General features: G+C 40.3%; 1 protein-coding gene across 1 annotated transcript; it reads left to right on the forward strand.

Moving 5' to 3' along the window:
* Nucleotides 1-1,264: 1,264 nt before the first annotated feature.
* Nucleotides 1,265-3,106, forward strand: LOC130916095 (leucine-rich repeat-containing protein 10B). The gene is made up of 2 exons (XM_057836515.1): nt 1,265-1,466; nt 1,563-3,106. The coding sequence occupies exon 2, from the start codon at nt 1,714-1,716 to the stop codon at nt 2,860-2,862; it is 1,149 nt and encodes a 382-aa protein (XP_057692498.1). The 5' UTR covers nt 1,265-1,466; nt 1,563-1,713; the 3' UTR covers nt 2,863-3,106.
* Nucleotides 3,107-14,906: the final 11,800 nt, after the last annotated feature.

Raw genomic sequence — 14,906 nt, forward strand, 5'->3', positions numbered from 1 at the left:
CCGCTGACGTTCGCCTTCTTCCTAAATCCAGACTCATTTTCATGGCGCGGGATTAAAAAAATTGACATAAAAATTTCGATCGCTGCCACACATATCCAAGAGGTCAATTTTGTTCAAGAGCATGAAAAACTGCGTGAATATGAAATAAACATGCTTTTTGCTGTCATAGGCACTTTAAGTATTGACCATATGTATTTTTTAGGCTGTTATAATTGAACGGACAACAATGCAAGTTATTGTTAATGAGTCATTTTTTGCCAACCTAGTTTAAGAAAACTTGTTGCCAAAAGTGACTACATTACTTTTACTGTACTTTTAAATATTTATTTTAGGGCTGTCAAACGATTAGAATTTTTAATCGAGTTAATTACAGCTTAAAAATTAATTAATCGTAATTAATCGCAATTAATTGCAATTCAAACCATCTATAAAATATGCCATATTTTTCTGTAAATTATTGCTGGAATGGAAAGATAAGACAAGATGGATATATATATTCAACATGCGGTACATAAGGACTGTTTTTGTTTATTAGAACAATAAATCAACAAGACGGCATTAACATTATTAACATTCTGTTAAAGCGATCCATGGATAGAAAGACTTGTAGTTCTTAAAAGATAAATGTTAGTACAAATTATAGAAATTTTATATTAAAACCCCTCTTAATGTTTTCGTTTTAATAAAAATTGTAAAATTTTCATTAAAAAAATAAACTAGTAGCCCGCCATTGTTGATGTCAATAATTACTTACACAATGCTCATGGGTTCTGAAGCCTATAAAATCAGTCGCACCCAAGCGCCAGCAGAGGGCGGCAAAACTCCATAAAACACAACAAGTGAGCGTTTCACTGTACTGTCATTTAAATCTGTCTGAGCGGGGCATCTGCGTTAATTGCATCAAATATTTTACCCTGATTAATTTAAAAAATTAATTAACGCCCGTTAACGCGATAATTTTGACAGCCCTAATTTATTTACTTGTTTATTTTTTACAAAGGTGGGAGAACTACAATACATTTTTGGAGTGAGACAACATACACAAAGTCATACACTTGACCATGTGATTTGATGCCCGCCGTTCCGGTTACATGATGGGGGAGAGAGAAGGAGGAGAGGAGGAGGTAGCAGTTGAATGTCAACTTCCTTACTGATGGCAACACACGGACAACATCAGGACTTGGATAACGGTCTGCTTTGTTGTGTTGCTGAAATTTAGAGTTAATTGCTCCATGGTGAATTGGAGCTCTGGATGGACCTTGGTCCCTTTTAAATGGGGGGAAGCTGTATTAACTTATTTTAAGTGTTTTTCTTTGCTGCCAGAAAGGCAGCCCGCGGGCTCATTCAGCAGCATGGCGATGGATGATGGGCAGTCGGTGCCAATTTCATGAGCTAAAGTGGAACTCTGAATTCCATCTGATCACGTGACTTAAAAAGTGTAGAATTATCGACGGACAAAAAGAACGGTAAGACTAGCAGAGTCAACTGTGAACTGAGTTTTATGTAATACTGTAAATGTCACCTACCTGTAGCACTGCTCATTATTTGTATTACAATTCCAGGACACTTAGCCGAGTGCGGCACGGCGACAGTTAATGGGCCCGAGGCGTGAGGCTTTTTTGCATACTGGAAACAAGAGCGGCTCCGATGTTTGCCTGTCATCACATCACATGACTCTGCTCTGACTCAAGCACAGAGTCAGGAGGCCAGAGAATGGGCAACTCCTCCGGCAAAGGCGAGGGAGATGAGGAGGAGGAGGAGGAAGAGGAGGAGAAAGATGGCGAAGAGGTGGAAATAGTGCAGAAGAAAAAGATCAAAGAAGAAGAAGTCGAAGAAGAGCTTCCTTTGGGGGTGGATGAATTGTTGGAGAGTGGAGATCCCGTGTTGGATTTAAGCTACCGTAAATTTAAACGTTTACCTGCTCGTGTTTGTGGACTGATGCATTTGGAAAAGCTCTACGTTTGTGGGAATAGCCTGCGCGCTCTTCCCGACGGTATAACTCAGCTCCAAGGTCTTCGGATTCTGGCCCTGGACTTCAACAAGATGGAGGATGTTCCTCTTGCCATCTGCCAGCTGGCTAACCTCAGCCGTCTCTACCTGGGCAGCAACCGTCTTATGACGCTGCCACCCGAGCTGAAGAACCTGCGATGTCTCCGCTGCTTGTGGCTGGAGAGCAACTACTTCCAGTGGTTTCCCAAAGAGCTGTACGAACTTCCCAACCTCAAATCCTTGCAGATAGGTGACAATCGACTGAAGACGTTGCCTCCTGACCTTTGCCGCATGGAGAATTTAAGAGGACTGTGGCTCTACGGGAATCGCTTCCAAACCTTTCCGAAAGTCCTCCTGAGCATGGACGGCTTGGAGATTCTGGACCTTGACCGCAACAAAATATCCGAGTTCCCCAACCTGAAGCGCATCACATCCCTTCGTCTCTTCTCTTACGACCACAATCCGGTCAAGGAGCCTCCTAAAGTGGGAGATGAGGTGACAGTAGTTGGAGAAGGTGCAGCGGAGTTCTTGGAGGAACGTGAGGCTAGGAAGGACAGGCAGCGCAAGGAGGCAGAAGAGGCTGCTCTGGCGGGCGAAGAGCCCATCATTCACGGCATCTTGAAGAACAGCGGCTCCAGACAAGCCGCTAACGAGGACAACTTCAAGGAAGGAGAAGGGGAGGAGGCTGAATCTCCCGTCTTTGAATACGACGGTGGCGAGTTGGAGTATGACGACGAGGCATTTGAGTATGAAACCGAGGAGCTGATCTGTGAGGGGGATGCTTTGGACTATGAGGGTGAGGAGCTGGAGTATGACAGGGCTTATATGGACTATGAGTACGAGGAGGAAATGGAAAAGAAGGTGGAGGTATAAGATCACAGATCTCTTTCCAGACTGAAAAGCTCTGTCTGCAGGTTTCAGTTTACTATGAATCGGAACAGTGAGTGGCTTATTTTTAACACATTTGCTGTCATTTATAGCGATAAACGTCTAATCAACATTAACTGGGAATCTCAATGGGGTGCTATGTCGGGACCTACTCGGGAGTCTTAATGACAACACTACAGTTGTTACTGATCAAACGTCCCAATTTGCATTACGGCAGAATACCGGTAACCAGGGGTTTAAACCACCAATTTCATGACGATTTGATATTTGCCGATAACACAGATTTGGCACGATTTTATCCGATTCAAGGTTCTTCGATCGATTTAATAAGATATGATGCACACATTTAACACAAACTGTTATATTTCAACCATAGCAATAAAAGATACAAAGCAATTCTGATGTTTTTGACCAATTTGTTTTTCAAAGTTTTAAATATTTAAAAAGGGAGCATTCTTTTCAACAAACCAGCATATCTTAAATGATGGCAATATACAGTACAGTAGATCAATATTTTGCGTTCTAATCGCTTTAGATTCGATCGCACTGAACCGATCGATCCAGATCGATGTATCAATACAATCTACCCCAAAGACACTGTGGGCAAACTTCAAAATAAAAACTTACCAATTTAAATCTTACACATAAATTCCCTTTCTTAGTTTTGAGAACTGGTCTTTTGGTTCCATCATCATCGACTATGAACTTGGTCTGCCTCATCATCAACAAAGAAAATTTGAATTTGTACATACAGTGGGTCAAATAAGTATTTAGTCAACCACTAATTGTGAAAATTCTCCCACTTGAAAATATTAGAGAGGCCTGTAATTGTCAACATGGATAAACCTCAACCTGGACATGTACTGGCTTCAGCTGGGGGACAAGTCTGGCAGTGCAGGATTTGAGTGCCTGGCGGCGCATTGTGTTACTGATAGTAGCCTTTGTTACTGTGGTCCCAGCTCTCTGTAGGTCATTCACGAGGTCCCCCCGTGTGGTTCTGGGATTTTTGCTCACCGTTCTTGTTATCATTTTGACGCCACGTGGTGAGATCTTGCATGGAGCCCCAGATCGAGGGAGATTATCAGTGGTCTTGTATGTCTTCCACTTTCTAATAATTGCTCCCACAGTTGATCTCTTTACACCAAGCGTTTTACCCATTGCAGATTCCAGTCTTCCCAGCCTGGTGCAGGTCTACAATTTTGTCTCTGGTGTCCTTCGACAGCTTTTTGGTCTTGGACATAGTGGAGTTTGGAGTGTGACTGACCGCTGTGGACAGGTGTCTTTTATACCAATAATTAGTTAAAACAGGTGCCATTAATTCGGGTAACGAGTGGAGCCTTGTTCGAAAAAGTTAGACCTCTTTGACATCCAGAAATCTTGCTTGTTTGTAGGTGACCAAATACTTATTTTCCCGTCTAATTTGGAAATACATTCTTTAAAAATCAAACAAAGTGATTTTCTGTTTTTTTTCCCACATTCTTTCTCTCATGGTTGAGGTTTACTCATGTTGACAATTACAGGCCTCTCTAATCTTTTACTTGCACAATTGGTGGTTGACTAAATACTTATTTTCACCATTGTAATATATATATATATATATATATATATATATATATATATATATATATATATATATATATATATATATATATATATATATATATATATGTAAATATGTTCAGTGGGGAGAACAAGTATTTGATACACTGCCAATAGGAAAACACATTGGCAGTGTATCAAATACTTGTTCTCCCCACTGTATATATATATATATTATTGACAAAAATAGTGACTTGGTCTGTAGAGGCATAAAACACTTAAGTGTCAACTTTTGAATAGCTGTCCAGTGTCCACAGAAGTGACAACTGGCTGAAAAACACATATCAAAACTTTCCAATTTTTTCTATTGAAAAATCTGGCAAAAACTGACCTATTGTACCCATTTTTCTGTCTGATGGTGTACATAACATTGCAGAATTGACACTCATCGTGGTCCACGTCTGTTTTATGTACCTAGCAGTTCACCTCAAGGCAGCCATGTAAAAGCGTGTATTGGTTTTAGAGCAACAAAATATTTATGACGCGTTAAACACACACCTCTTCCCGGTGTCGACATTGTGTAAGCAGGCCTGTGAGCTTCTACAAAAACGTTAGCATGTGGCATCACCATAGAAGGCAAGTCCACATGGAGAGAGGCTTCTAACAGGAAGCAACAAGTAGATGGTTGGAAATTTTCAAAACTAGGCCGCCCCTCATTGTAGGTCACAGCCTGTAGTCCTTCATCAACTTTGTATACCTCTTTTTTCCCACGTCTGTGTCCACACCTCCTCCACCTGTGTGTCTGAACGTGAACATGTCCTCCTCTTATCCCCACAGTCATTATTCATGGGGGCCTCTAAGCGTAATGCAATCCTCGCATCTTTTTTCTATTCTCATTGAAAGAGTAAAATATTCATCCCAGTGCTGAAATATTCATGCTGCCGCATACTCTCATGTGTCTATCTTGTCTTTGCTGCTGGTGTTGCCCAGCACACTCAATCTGATGATTGCTTTACTTGAATATCTATTATCCAAGGAACACAAGATTCACATATGAAGGGGCAAGCTCTAAATATCAAGATGCTATCGAATATATTTTTCAATATCACAGTCCATCCTTTTCCTACCATGCTGAAATGGCTGACTCTGTGGGCGAGAGAAAGTGTCACATGTCATGTTCATCAACACAGTTATTCATAAATAACAGCATTTTTTACAACCCCTAGAAAAAAGTATGGAATCACCAGTCTCAGACGAGAACTCATTCAGACATTTTATCATGTAGAACAAACTCAGATAAAAAACTTGAAAAAAATTATGAATCCGTTCAAAAGTGCAACTCTTTAGGATTCGGAAACACTAAAAAAAAATAAAAATAAAAAATATTGTGGTGGTCAGCAAATGTTACCTTCATAGAGCAAGTGCAGGGAAATATGTATGGAATCACTCCATTCTGAGGAAAAAAATATGGAATCATGAGTGAAGGGAATAGTTACCTTTCTCGCACACACCATATAACTGTTTGCATTACTCTAACACACGTAATATAATTAATCAGGGAATAGTATTATTTGTCATATTTACTGTAGGACTGCACTGCTCTAACACACCTAATATAATATAAAATAAATAGCACACCATACTTTAATGAAAAGAAGCAGAATAGATACACAACGCCATCTTATCACAGAAGCCCAGCGTGTGCATCACGAGCAAGATTGACGCACCAACTCTTGCAATCATTTCTCCTGGCCACTCCAAGGACAAAGAGCAGGGTGCTCTGTCCTAAAACAAGTAGCGTCTCACCCAGCCAGGATAACAAAGTTGATAGCGGGCGCTTGGGACATCAAGACCAGCGTCGGTCGCTGTGGCCACCACGTCCCAGCCACGCACGAACATAACCGCCCAAAACCGGCCACAGAGGGATTATCCAAGACAACACCCAACCACACCTTCGGCCCGGCCCATTCCACCGCAGCTTTCAAAAAAAAAAAAACTGAACATTTAAATAACGCGGCCGTTGCTCGGGAACATTTCTATGTAGCCGTTGTTTTAACGACCCTGGAAACAGAATTGTCCCTCCGTCATCTGTTTTTGCCTTGTTTTTTGACATTGTCGGTGAATAAATTGTCAACCTGTTTTCGGTGAGCCTTCTTCAGACTTTTGGAACATGGAGTCAGTACAAAGGGTTAAAAACGGGAGTGGACTCGCGCAGGAGCGACATCAGCAGAGCGGCACTTCGTTCGGCTGTCACTGTTTCTGTGCGGCTTGGCCGGGGGGGGCGAATTCCTTCAAACATAACAAAACAAAACATACAAACAAACAAATAACAATCAAAACACATCTCTAGTATTTAGTAGCACCACCTCTGGCTTTTATGACAGCTTGCAGTCTGAGGCATGGACTTGATGAGTATTCTTCATCAATTTGGTGCCAACTCTCTTTGATTGCAGTTGCCAGATTATCCTTGCAGGTCAGAGCCTTGCTGTGGACCATTTTATTCCATTTCCACCACAGGTTTTTAATAGGATTGAGATCTGGGTTATTTGCAGGCAATGACATTGACTGGATGAGTCTTTCTCCGTGGAATGATTCAACAGTTTTAGCTCTGTGGCATGATGCATTGTCATCTTGGAAAATGACAAACACATTTTCAATTAAATGGATAAGAAAGCTGTCTAAGCCAGACGTGGTGCTACTAAATACTAGAGATGTGTTTTGATTGTTATTTCTTTGTTTCTCATGATTCCATATTTTTTCCTCAGAATGGAGTGACTCCATATATATATGTATATTCCCAACACTTGCTCTATAAAAGTAACATTCACTGACTACCACAATGTTTTTTTATTTATTTATTTTCGTGTTTCTGAATGCTGAAAGAGCAATTTTGAACCAATTCATTATTTTTTCAAGCTTTTTATCTGAGTTTGTTCTACATGATAAAATGTCTAAGTGAGTGCTCGTCCGAGACTGGTGATTCCATACTTTTTGCTATTGGTTGTACTGTAGTAGTCTAAATAGGTGAGAAACAAGGTTGGGTTTCACATTTACTGTTACTCGACCACTAGAGAGCGGTGCTGCGCAATATCAGTACTGAAATGATGAAAATTACCAGTAAAAAATTTACATTGTCTGACACTTCATTTTGAGGTAAGATGATACTTACTTTTTTTTTATATGTCAATTTCAAAATTTGAAGGTCATCACTATTCTTTTACATGATAGGTTTTCAGTTATGAAAGTGTTACTATTGATGATAATGTTATAATGTATTATTGTTAACGTTCCTTATTTATTATGGTAATAACAAAATAAAACCACATAACTTTTATTCAGAAGATTGTCAAAGCAGTCGTGACAACCAACCCCGTATTTTGACAGCCAATGCCACAGTGGGGATAGTTGTCTCAAAGCGTTAGGTCAGGAGGTTTACTGAGTAGTCATTTTAAACTGTAAAAAAAGATAACTCTATCACATCATACTAATGAATGAATGAATTAATTTATTTATTTATTTATTGTCATTGTCATCATCATCAGAATCATTGACAGTTACAGAGTGTGGGATAGTTTGGCCAGAAAGGAGAAACATTGACACAGACTATGGAATAATTTGCCCGAAAAAGACGATGATAGACAAAGGAATACGGGAAAAAAGCGAAAGCTTATCGATACCCGTCCCCCAACAGCCCGGGACGCACAGTCTAGCATGTTTGTGTTAAATAGTCCATTTTTTAAATTTATTTTTTACTCATACATCTTTCAAAAAGTCATTGATTGCCATTAAACTGATTGATTTGTTTCAAAGTTTTGCAAATTCCGGTTTAAAACATTCATTTCACCACGATAAATACTCTGCAACACTGGCTGTGTAACCTCATTTATTGAAGAAGAAGCTGTCATAATAGCTTTATATTGCGAAGTATATTTGACTTAATAATTCTAAGCATTCTTATTTTTCATGCCCACCACAGAAGTAAGCAGCACACACATACAGCGCAGGGAAAGAAAGATCATGTGTAGGTAAAAGCTCGAGCTATGGAGGCAGACGTTCCACTGATTGACACATAATTTGCAAAAATAATCCTAAAGATACAACACAATTTGTAAAATGGACCAGATATTCATGTTTTTGTTTTCATGTTTACACCTTTGTATTTTCACAACTGTCTAATCTATTCTAATCTTTACATACAGTAAATGCTCTGCAGTCCCCCTGCAAACTCATGTGTTTCTTATTTTGACAGAACAAGTGCCTATTTGGCATTTACAAGCACGGCATACACCATGTGCACTTTTGAACCCTCAGAATTGCACAGCGTGACGCAACACGACGATGGAGACAACACAAACTGCTTCAATGTGTCCACACTGGGTGGCGCGAAAGTCTGACATGTCGCAGACGTCTGTGGGAATCTGTGTCACACTCCCTTGTGAGATTTTTGCTTTCTTTTTGTGTGTTTACTCTGCTCTCTTCCTATGTAGGTCAGTGAACATGAGCAATTAGTTTCCTCATTTTCCAACGGCCGCAAGATTCTCAATACAACTGTGTAACTTCATCAACAACATGCCATCCCTGAAAGATTTACTGGCATCCAATACAAAGCTTCTGCCTTTTGAGAGTCAACTACAATAAATACCAGAGGCGATTGGTCTAAGACTGTTAGGGAAGCTTAGCTTCCCCTAAAATGTTACAAAAAACAAGTGATCAAACTATATATGCGCTACCGGCTTAAATTTTGTTCAGAATCAGTTTATCACTGGTTACGATACGTCTTTTTCATTCATTCGCGCAGCTTCACAGTGCTTTAAACAGTGTGGATGCTGAGCTTCTAGAGAGTTGAGAGTGCGTTGTTCCACTGCAGCGAAACAAGACGAGTCATTGGATAATTACTGGGCTTGTCCAGCCCATCGGATGCCCAGCATCTCTGGAGTTATAAGAGGGAGTGAGCAGGCTTCGGCTAGCTCCGACGCTCAGCTTCCCTGAATGATGATTGGATGATCTGTCTGAGTCTGAATCCCTTTTTGATTGACAGCGAAATGAGCGAATTAGCGATCTTGTGGTGTGATCATCCGCAGGAGCATTTGTCAATTTTCATTCCGTTGTTCTGAGTTGAACCAGAGACGTTCCTTATTGTCCTAGCGACACTTCTTTGCTACATTGACGCCTTGTTGTTACAACAGGATGACAGATCATTTTCTTAGAAAAAAACGCAGGTTATATTTTCCTATAAATAAGCGGACACATTTTATGTTGTAGGCTGAACTGAGCTTCCCCTTGGTGAAAGACCAGCATCTGCCACTGAATGAGTACATAAGTACAGTACTGCCTTTTTTCCCTAGTTTAGCTGGTTCCAGGATACAGTGGGGCAAATAAGTATTTAGTCAACCAATAATTGTGCAAGTTCTTCCACTTGAAAATATTAGAGAGGCCTGTAATTGTCAACATGGGTAAACCTCAACCATGAGAGACAGAATGTGAAAAAAAAAACCAGAAAATCACATTGTTTGATTTTTAAAGAATTTATTTGCAAATCATGGTGGAAAATAAGTATTTGGTCAATACCAAAAGTTCATCTCAATACTATGTTATCTACCTTTTGTTGGCAATAACGGAGGCCAAACGTTTTCAGTAACTCTTCACAAGCTTTTCACACGCTGTTGCTGGTATTATGGCCCATTCCTCCAGGCAGATCTCCTCTAGAGCAATGATGTTTTGGGGCTGTCGTTGGGCAACACGGACTTTCATCTCCCTCCTCACCCCGTGGCGTCAAAATAATAACAAGAACGGTGAGCAAAAATCCCAGAACCACACGGGGGGACCTAGTGAATGACTTACAGAGAGCTGGGACCACAGTAACAAAGGCTACTATCAGTACACAATGTGCCGCAGGGACTCAAATCCTGCACTGCCAGACGTGTCCCCCTGCTGAAGAAAGTACACGTCCAGGCCCGTGTGCGGTTCGCTACAGAGCATTTGGATGATCCAGAAGAGGACTGGGAGAATGTGTTGTGGTCAGATGAAACCATAATAGAAGTTTTTGGTAGAAACACAGGTTCTCGTGTTTAGAGGAGAAAGAATACTGAACTGCATTCGAAGAACACCATCCCCACTGTGAAGCAGGGGGGTGGAAACATCATGCTTTGGGGCTGTTTTTCTGCAAAGGGACCAGGACGACGGATCTGTGTAAAGGAAAGAATGAATGGGGCCATGTATCGAGAGATTTTGAGTGAAAATCTCCTTCCATCAGCAAGGGCATTGAAGATGAGAGGTGGCTGGGTCTTTCAGCATGACAATGATCCCAAACACACAGCCAGGGCAACAAAGGAGTGGGTTCGTAAGAAGCATTTCAAGGTCCTGGAGTGGCCTAGCAAGTCTCCAAATCTCAACCCCATAGAAAATCAGTGGCGGGAGTTGTGTGAAAAGCTTGTGAAGAGTTACAGAAAACATTTGGCCTTCATTATTGCCAACAAAGGGTACATAACAAAGTATTGAGATGAACTTTTGGTATTGACCAAATACTTATTTTCCACCATGATTTGCAAATAAGTTCTTTAAAAATCCAACAATGTGATTTTCTGTTTTTTTTTATTTTTTTTAACATTCTGACTCTCATGGTTGAAGTTTACCCATGTTGACAATTACAGGCCTCTCTAATATTTTCAATTGGGAGAACTTGCACAATTAGTGGTTGACTAAATACTTATTTGCCCCACTGTATAAACTCAGATGTGACTTTTTGTTTTGTTTTGTTTTGTTTCTTTTTAAAATTTCCACATTGACAGCCGTGAGAAGGACACCCTAGACATGCCCTCTATTTCTAGTGTTGTCCGAGTTGTTCAGAAATGATACGGAAGATTAAGACTTAAATGGATTTGGTACTGACTTGGAATGAGACAGAGTTTGATAAACAAAGTGTTGCAGTTTGTTGTTTAGGCTTTTGTTGTCTGTACAACTGTTAAAGTGTGTCTCTGGTCAAATTGTACTTTCCATTTTCCATGGCCAAACTTATTCTCTGTAATGACCTGAAATATAGTAGCAACATTTAGTCCCAATCTGTCCAGTATTTTTGGCTCAATTTGACATCTAAAGTCCACCTGCCTCACGAGTTGCAAGACACTTCCAGATCAGAGGAAATGTCACATGAGGTGTTTACACTGTTGCGAGGCCATACTTCCATATTATTCCATTCATAAGTCACGACTGATTGGGGTGTAATATGAAGTCGTCGGAACCTAGTCTTAGAACACTGCACTAATTTCCAAAAGGTACTGTGACGAGGAAGTGTTTTGTCATGAAGATGCCGGCTCAATTGAGTGGACCGTTGAAATGAACTCGTTTCTGCAGTGAACATTTCACCCCACCCCAGACAGTAACTAAAATTGGCTGTTGTAGCAGACGGTAGGCCTGAGCGATATGAGATTAAATATTCAGAAATGTTCATATATCAATGTCTGATCTTGTTTTTCTTTATCACTGGAAAAGAAAGTGATTTAATTGCAGGTATACAACAAAAAATAACATTGCTTTACTCATTAAACCAAATTTAACAACAAAAATGCAAAAATGCAAATCAAACTGAGGAAAAAGTTAGGACACCATACCACCTAATAGCTAGTCTAACCCCTCTGGCTGAAAGAACTTCTGTGAGACACTTTTTGTAGCCATCTACCAGTCTTTGACATCAGTCTGAAGAAAGTTTGTCCCACTCCTCGACGTAGAATACTTTCAACAGTGAGATGTTTGAGGGGTTCTTGCATGTCCAGCTAGTTTCAAGTCACCCCACAGCATCTCAGTGGGATTGAGAAATGGGCTTTGACTCAACATTTCTTCCTTTTCAGCCAGTCCTTGGTGGATTTACTGGTATGTTTTGGGTCACTGTCATGTTGCAGGGTCCAGTTTCGCTTCAGCTTTAATTTTTTCACAAATGATGTCACGTTCCTCAAGCACCCTCCGATACGCGATAGAATTCCTGGTGGATTCTATGATGGGGAGCTGGCCAGGTCCTGCTTTAGCAAACCGTCCCCAAACCATGACACTTCCACCACAGTTGGTATGAGATTATTTTCCTGGAATTGGGTTTACGTCAAACATGTCCTCTGTTCTGGTGTCCACATAATTTTTAGATTTATCTGTCCAAAGAACATTATTCCAGAAGTCCTGGTCTTTGTCTACATTCACTCTGGCAAACTTCAGTCTGGCCTTCATGTTCTTCTTGGAGAGCAAAGGTTTCCTCCTTGCACACCTCCCATGAATGTTAAATTTGTGTAGTCTCTTTCTGATTGCAGAGGCATGCACTTTCACATCAACAGTAGCAAGAGCCTGCGGTAGGTCCCGTGATGACATTTTAGGGTTTTTGGAGACTTCTTTTAGCATCTTGCGGTCTGCTCTCGGGGTGAACTTGCTTGGACGGCCAGACCCGGGCATGTTGGCAGTTGTTTTGAATGTCCTCCACTTGTAGTCTATTTTCCGGACAGTGGAATGGCGGATTTTATATTCTTTTGAGATCTTTTGAAATCCCTCACCAGACTCATAAGCGTTTACAATCTTCTTTCTAAAGGCCTCACACAGCTCCTTTGATCTCACCATGCTGTTTTTTCAAATTTCAGTCACTGTTGAAAGTATTCTGCGCTGCGGAGTGGGGCAGACTTTCTTCACACTGATGTCAGAGACTGGTAGATGGCTACAAAAAGCATCTCACTGAAGTTATTTCAGCCAAAGGGGGTAACACTAGCTATTAGGTGGTAGGGTGTCCTAACTTTGTCCTCTGTTAGAATATGCATTTTTGTTGATATGTTTGGCTAAATGATTAAAGCAATGTTAATTTTTGTTATTTACCTGCAATTAAATCACTTTGTTTTCCAGAGATTTAAAGAAAAACAAGATCAGGTATTGATATGTGAACATTTAATAAAAAGCTGAATATTTAATGGGGTGTTCTAATTTTTTCACATGACTGTATAATACCAAGTCTCCAAATTTACATTTTTCATTGGATGCACCTAACATTTTTCTTGAGGTGCACCAGCACAAAATGGAGGCACATTTTTAATTGCATTACCTTTAACACCATACTTTTAATCACTCTCCATAACATTCAAATAATTCCTTCATTCATTCATCTTATGAACCCCTTATCCTCATGAGGGTCGTGGGGGTGCTGGAGCTTATCACAGGTAACTTTAGGCAGAAGGCGGGGTACACCCTGAACAGGTTGCAAGCCAGTCGCAGGGCACATACAGAAACACAACCATTCACGCATGCGCTCACACTATATGAACAATTTAGAGTGCTCAATCAACATACCATGCATGTTTTTTTTAGGATGTGGCAGGAGCCTGGAGAAAACCCACGCAGGCATGGGAAGAACATGTAAACTCCATACAGGAAGGCCGCATTCGGAATTGCATACACAATCCCAGAACTGTGAAGTGGACCGGCTAACTCCTGTCCGACCATCCTGCCTTTATAATGTGAATTATTTTCAAACAAGAATAATGTAGAAAAATGCTTGTCTTTATTAAATGCTTCATTGAGGGAGTCCACTCAAATTCGCTCATGCAGCCGAAAACAGCCTCTCACACAATCAATGAGTTGCCACAGCATCCGTCAGACTGGGCTGCAAGTTTAACAAAGATTAACACATTTGTGCCTTCGATCGTAGAGCTATCGAGGCTTCTCTGGCCAGATCAAAGCTACACAACTGTCAATCATCGTTTGATGGCGATGTTCAGCGGATATATTGTGCAGGCCTAGCCGATGGGTTGTGTCTCAAGTTTGTCTTCTCTTCTTTCAATCTTTCAAAAATGAACATGCTGATCACGCATTGCTTTTTTGGAACTTGTAGAAACGACTCTCGACATTAAGGATGTTTTTTCATACGTTTCTCGAAACCAAAAACTCGGAGGAAAAAATGTAACGAATGAATCAACTTGCGCAGATGTTTTAACGCCAGATAGATGAACCCAGAGTGAAGCCATTCACATTTCATAAGCAGTAAACATTTTGTTGTGTTGGCATGCTCCTTCAGAGGACAAAGAGGTTAGCCATTTTGATATTTCTAACTTATTTTTTAGCGTGACATTGTGGCGTGCTGCTTCTGTCTGACAATGAATGACCTGAAAAGAATTAAAATGGTATTTGACCTTTTCTGTTGTAAAAAAAAAAAAAAAAAAAAACTTTAGTAAGGGGGAAGTGTAAATAAATTATAGAATTAAGATTTGTTGTCAATGAAAAAATTTAAAGTGTCACATCAAAGTACACAGCTAACCCAAAACCAGATTTTAGGACAGACAAAACCATGATGACATTTAGGCAGTTTTTAATATAAAAATATCCGTGGTATATTTGTGTGTTCGTGTTCAACTCAATAAATATTGTCTAAATAGGCTGGTTCGCTGTCTGCCTGCAAGGAGTTAGAGTTACATATTGATTGTAGTTTTCTACTGTGTAAAATCACACTAGTAATTGCTTGCGTTAATGGTGTC

This window comes from Corythoichthys intestinalis, chromosome 5, assembly GCF_030265065.1.
Source record: "Corythoichthys intestinalis isolate RoL2023-P3 chromosome 5, ASM3026506v1, whole genome shotgun sequence".
Lineage (NCBI taxonomy): Eukaryota > Metazoa > Chordata > Actinopteri > Syngnathiformes > Syngnathidae > Corythoichthys > Corythoichthys intestinalis.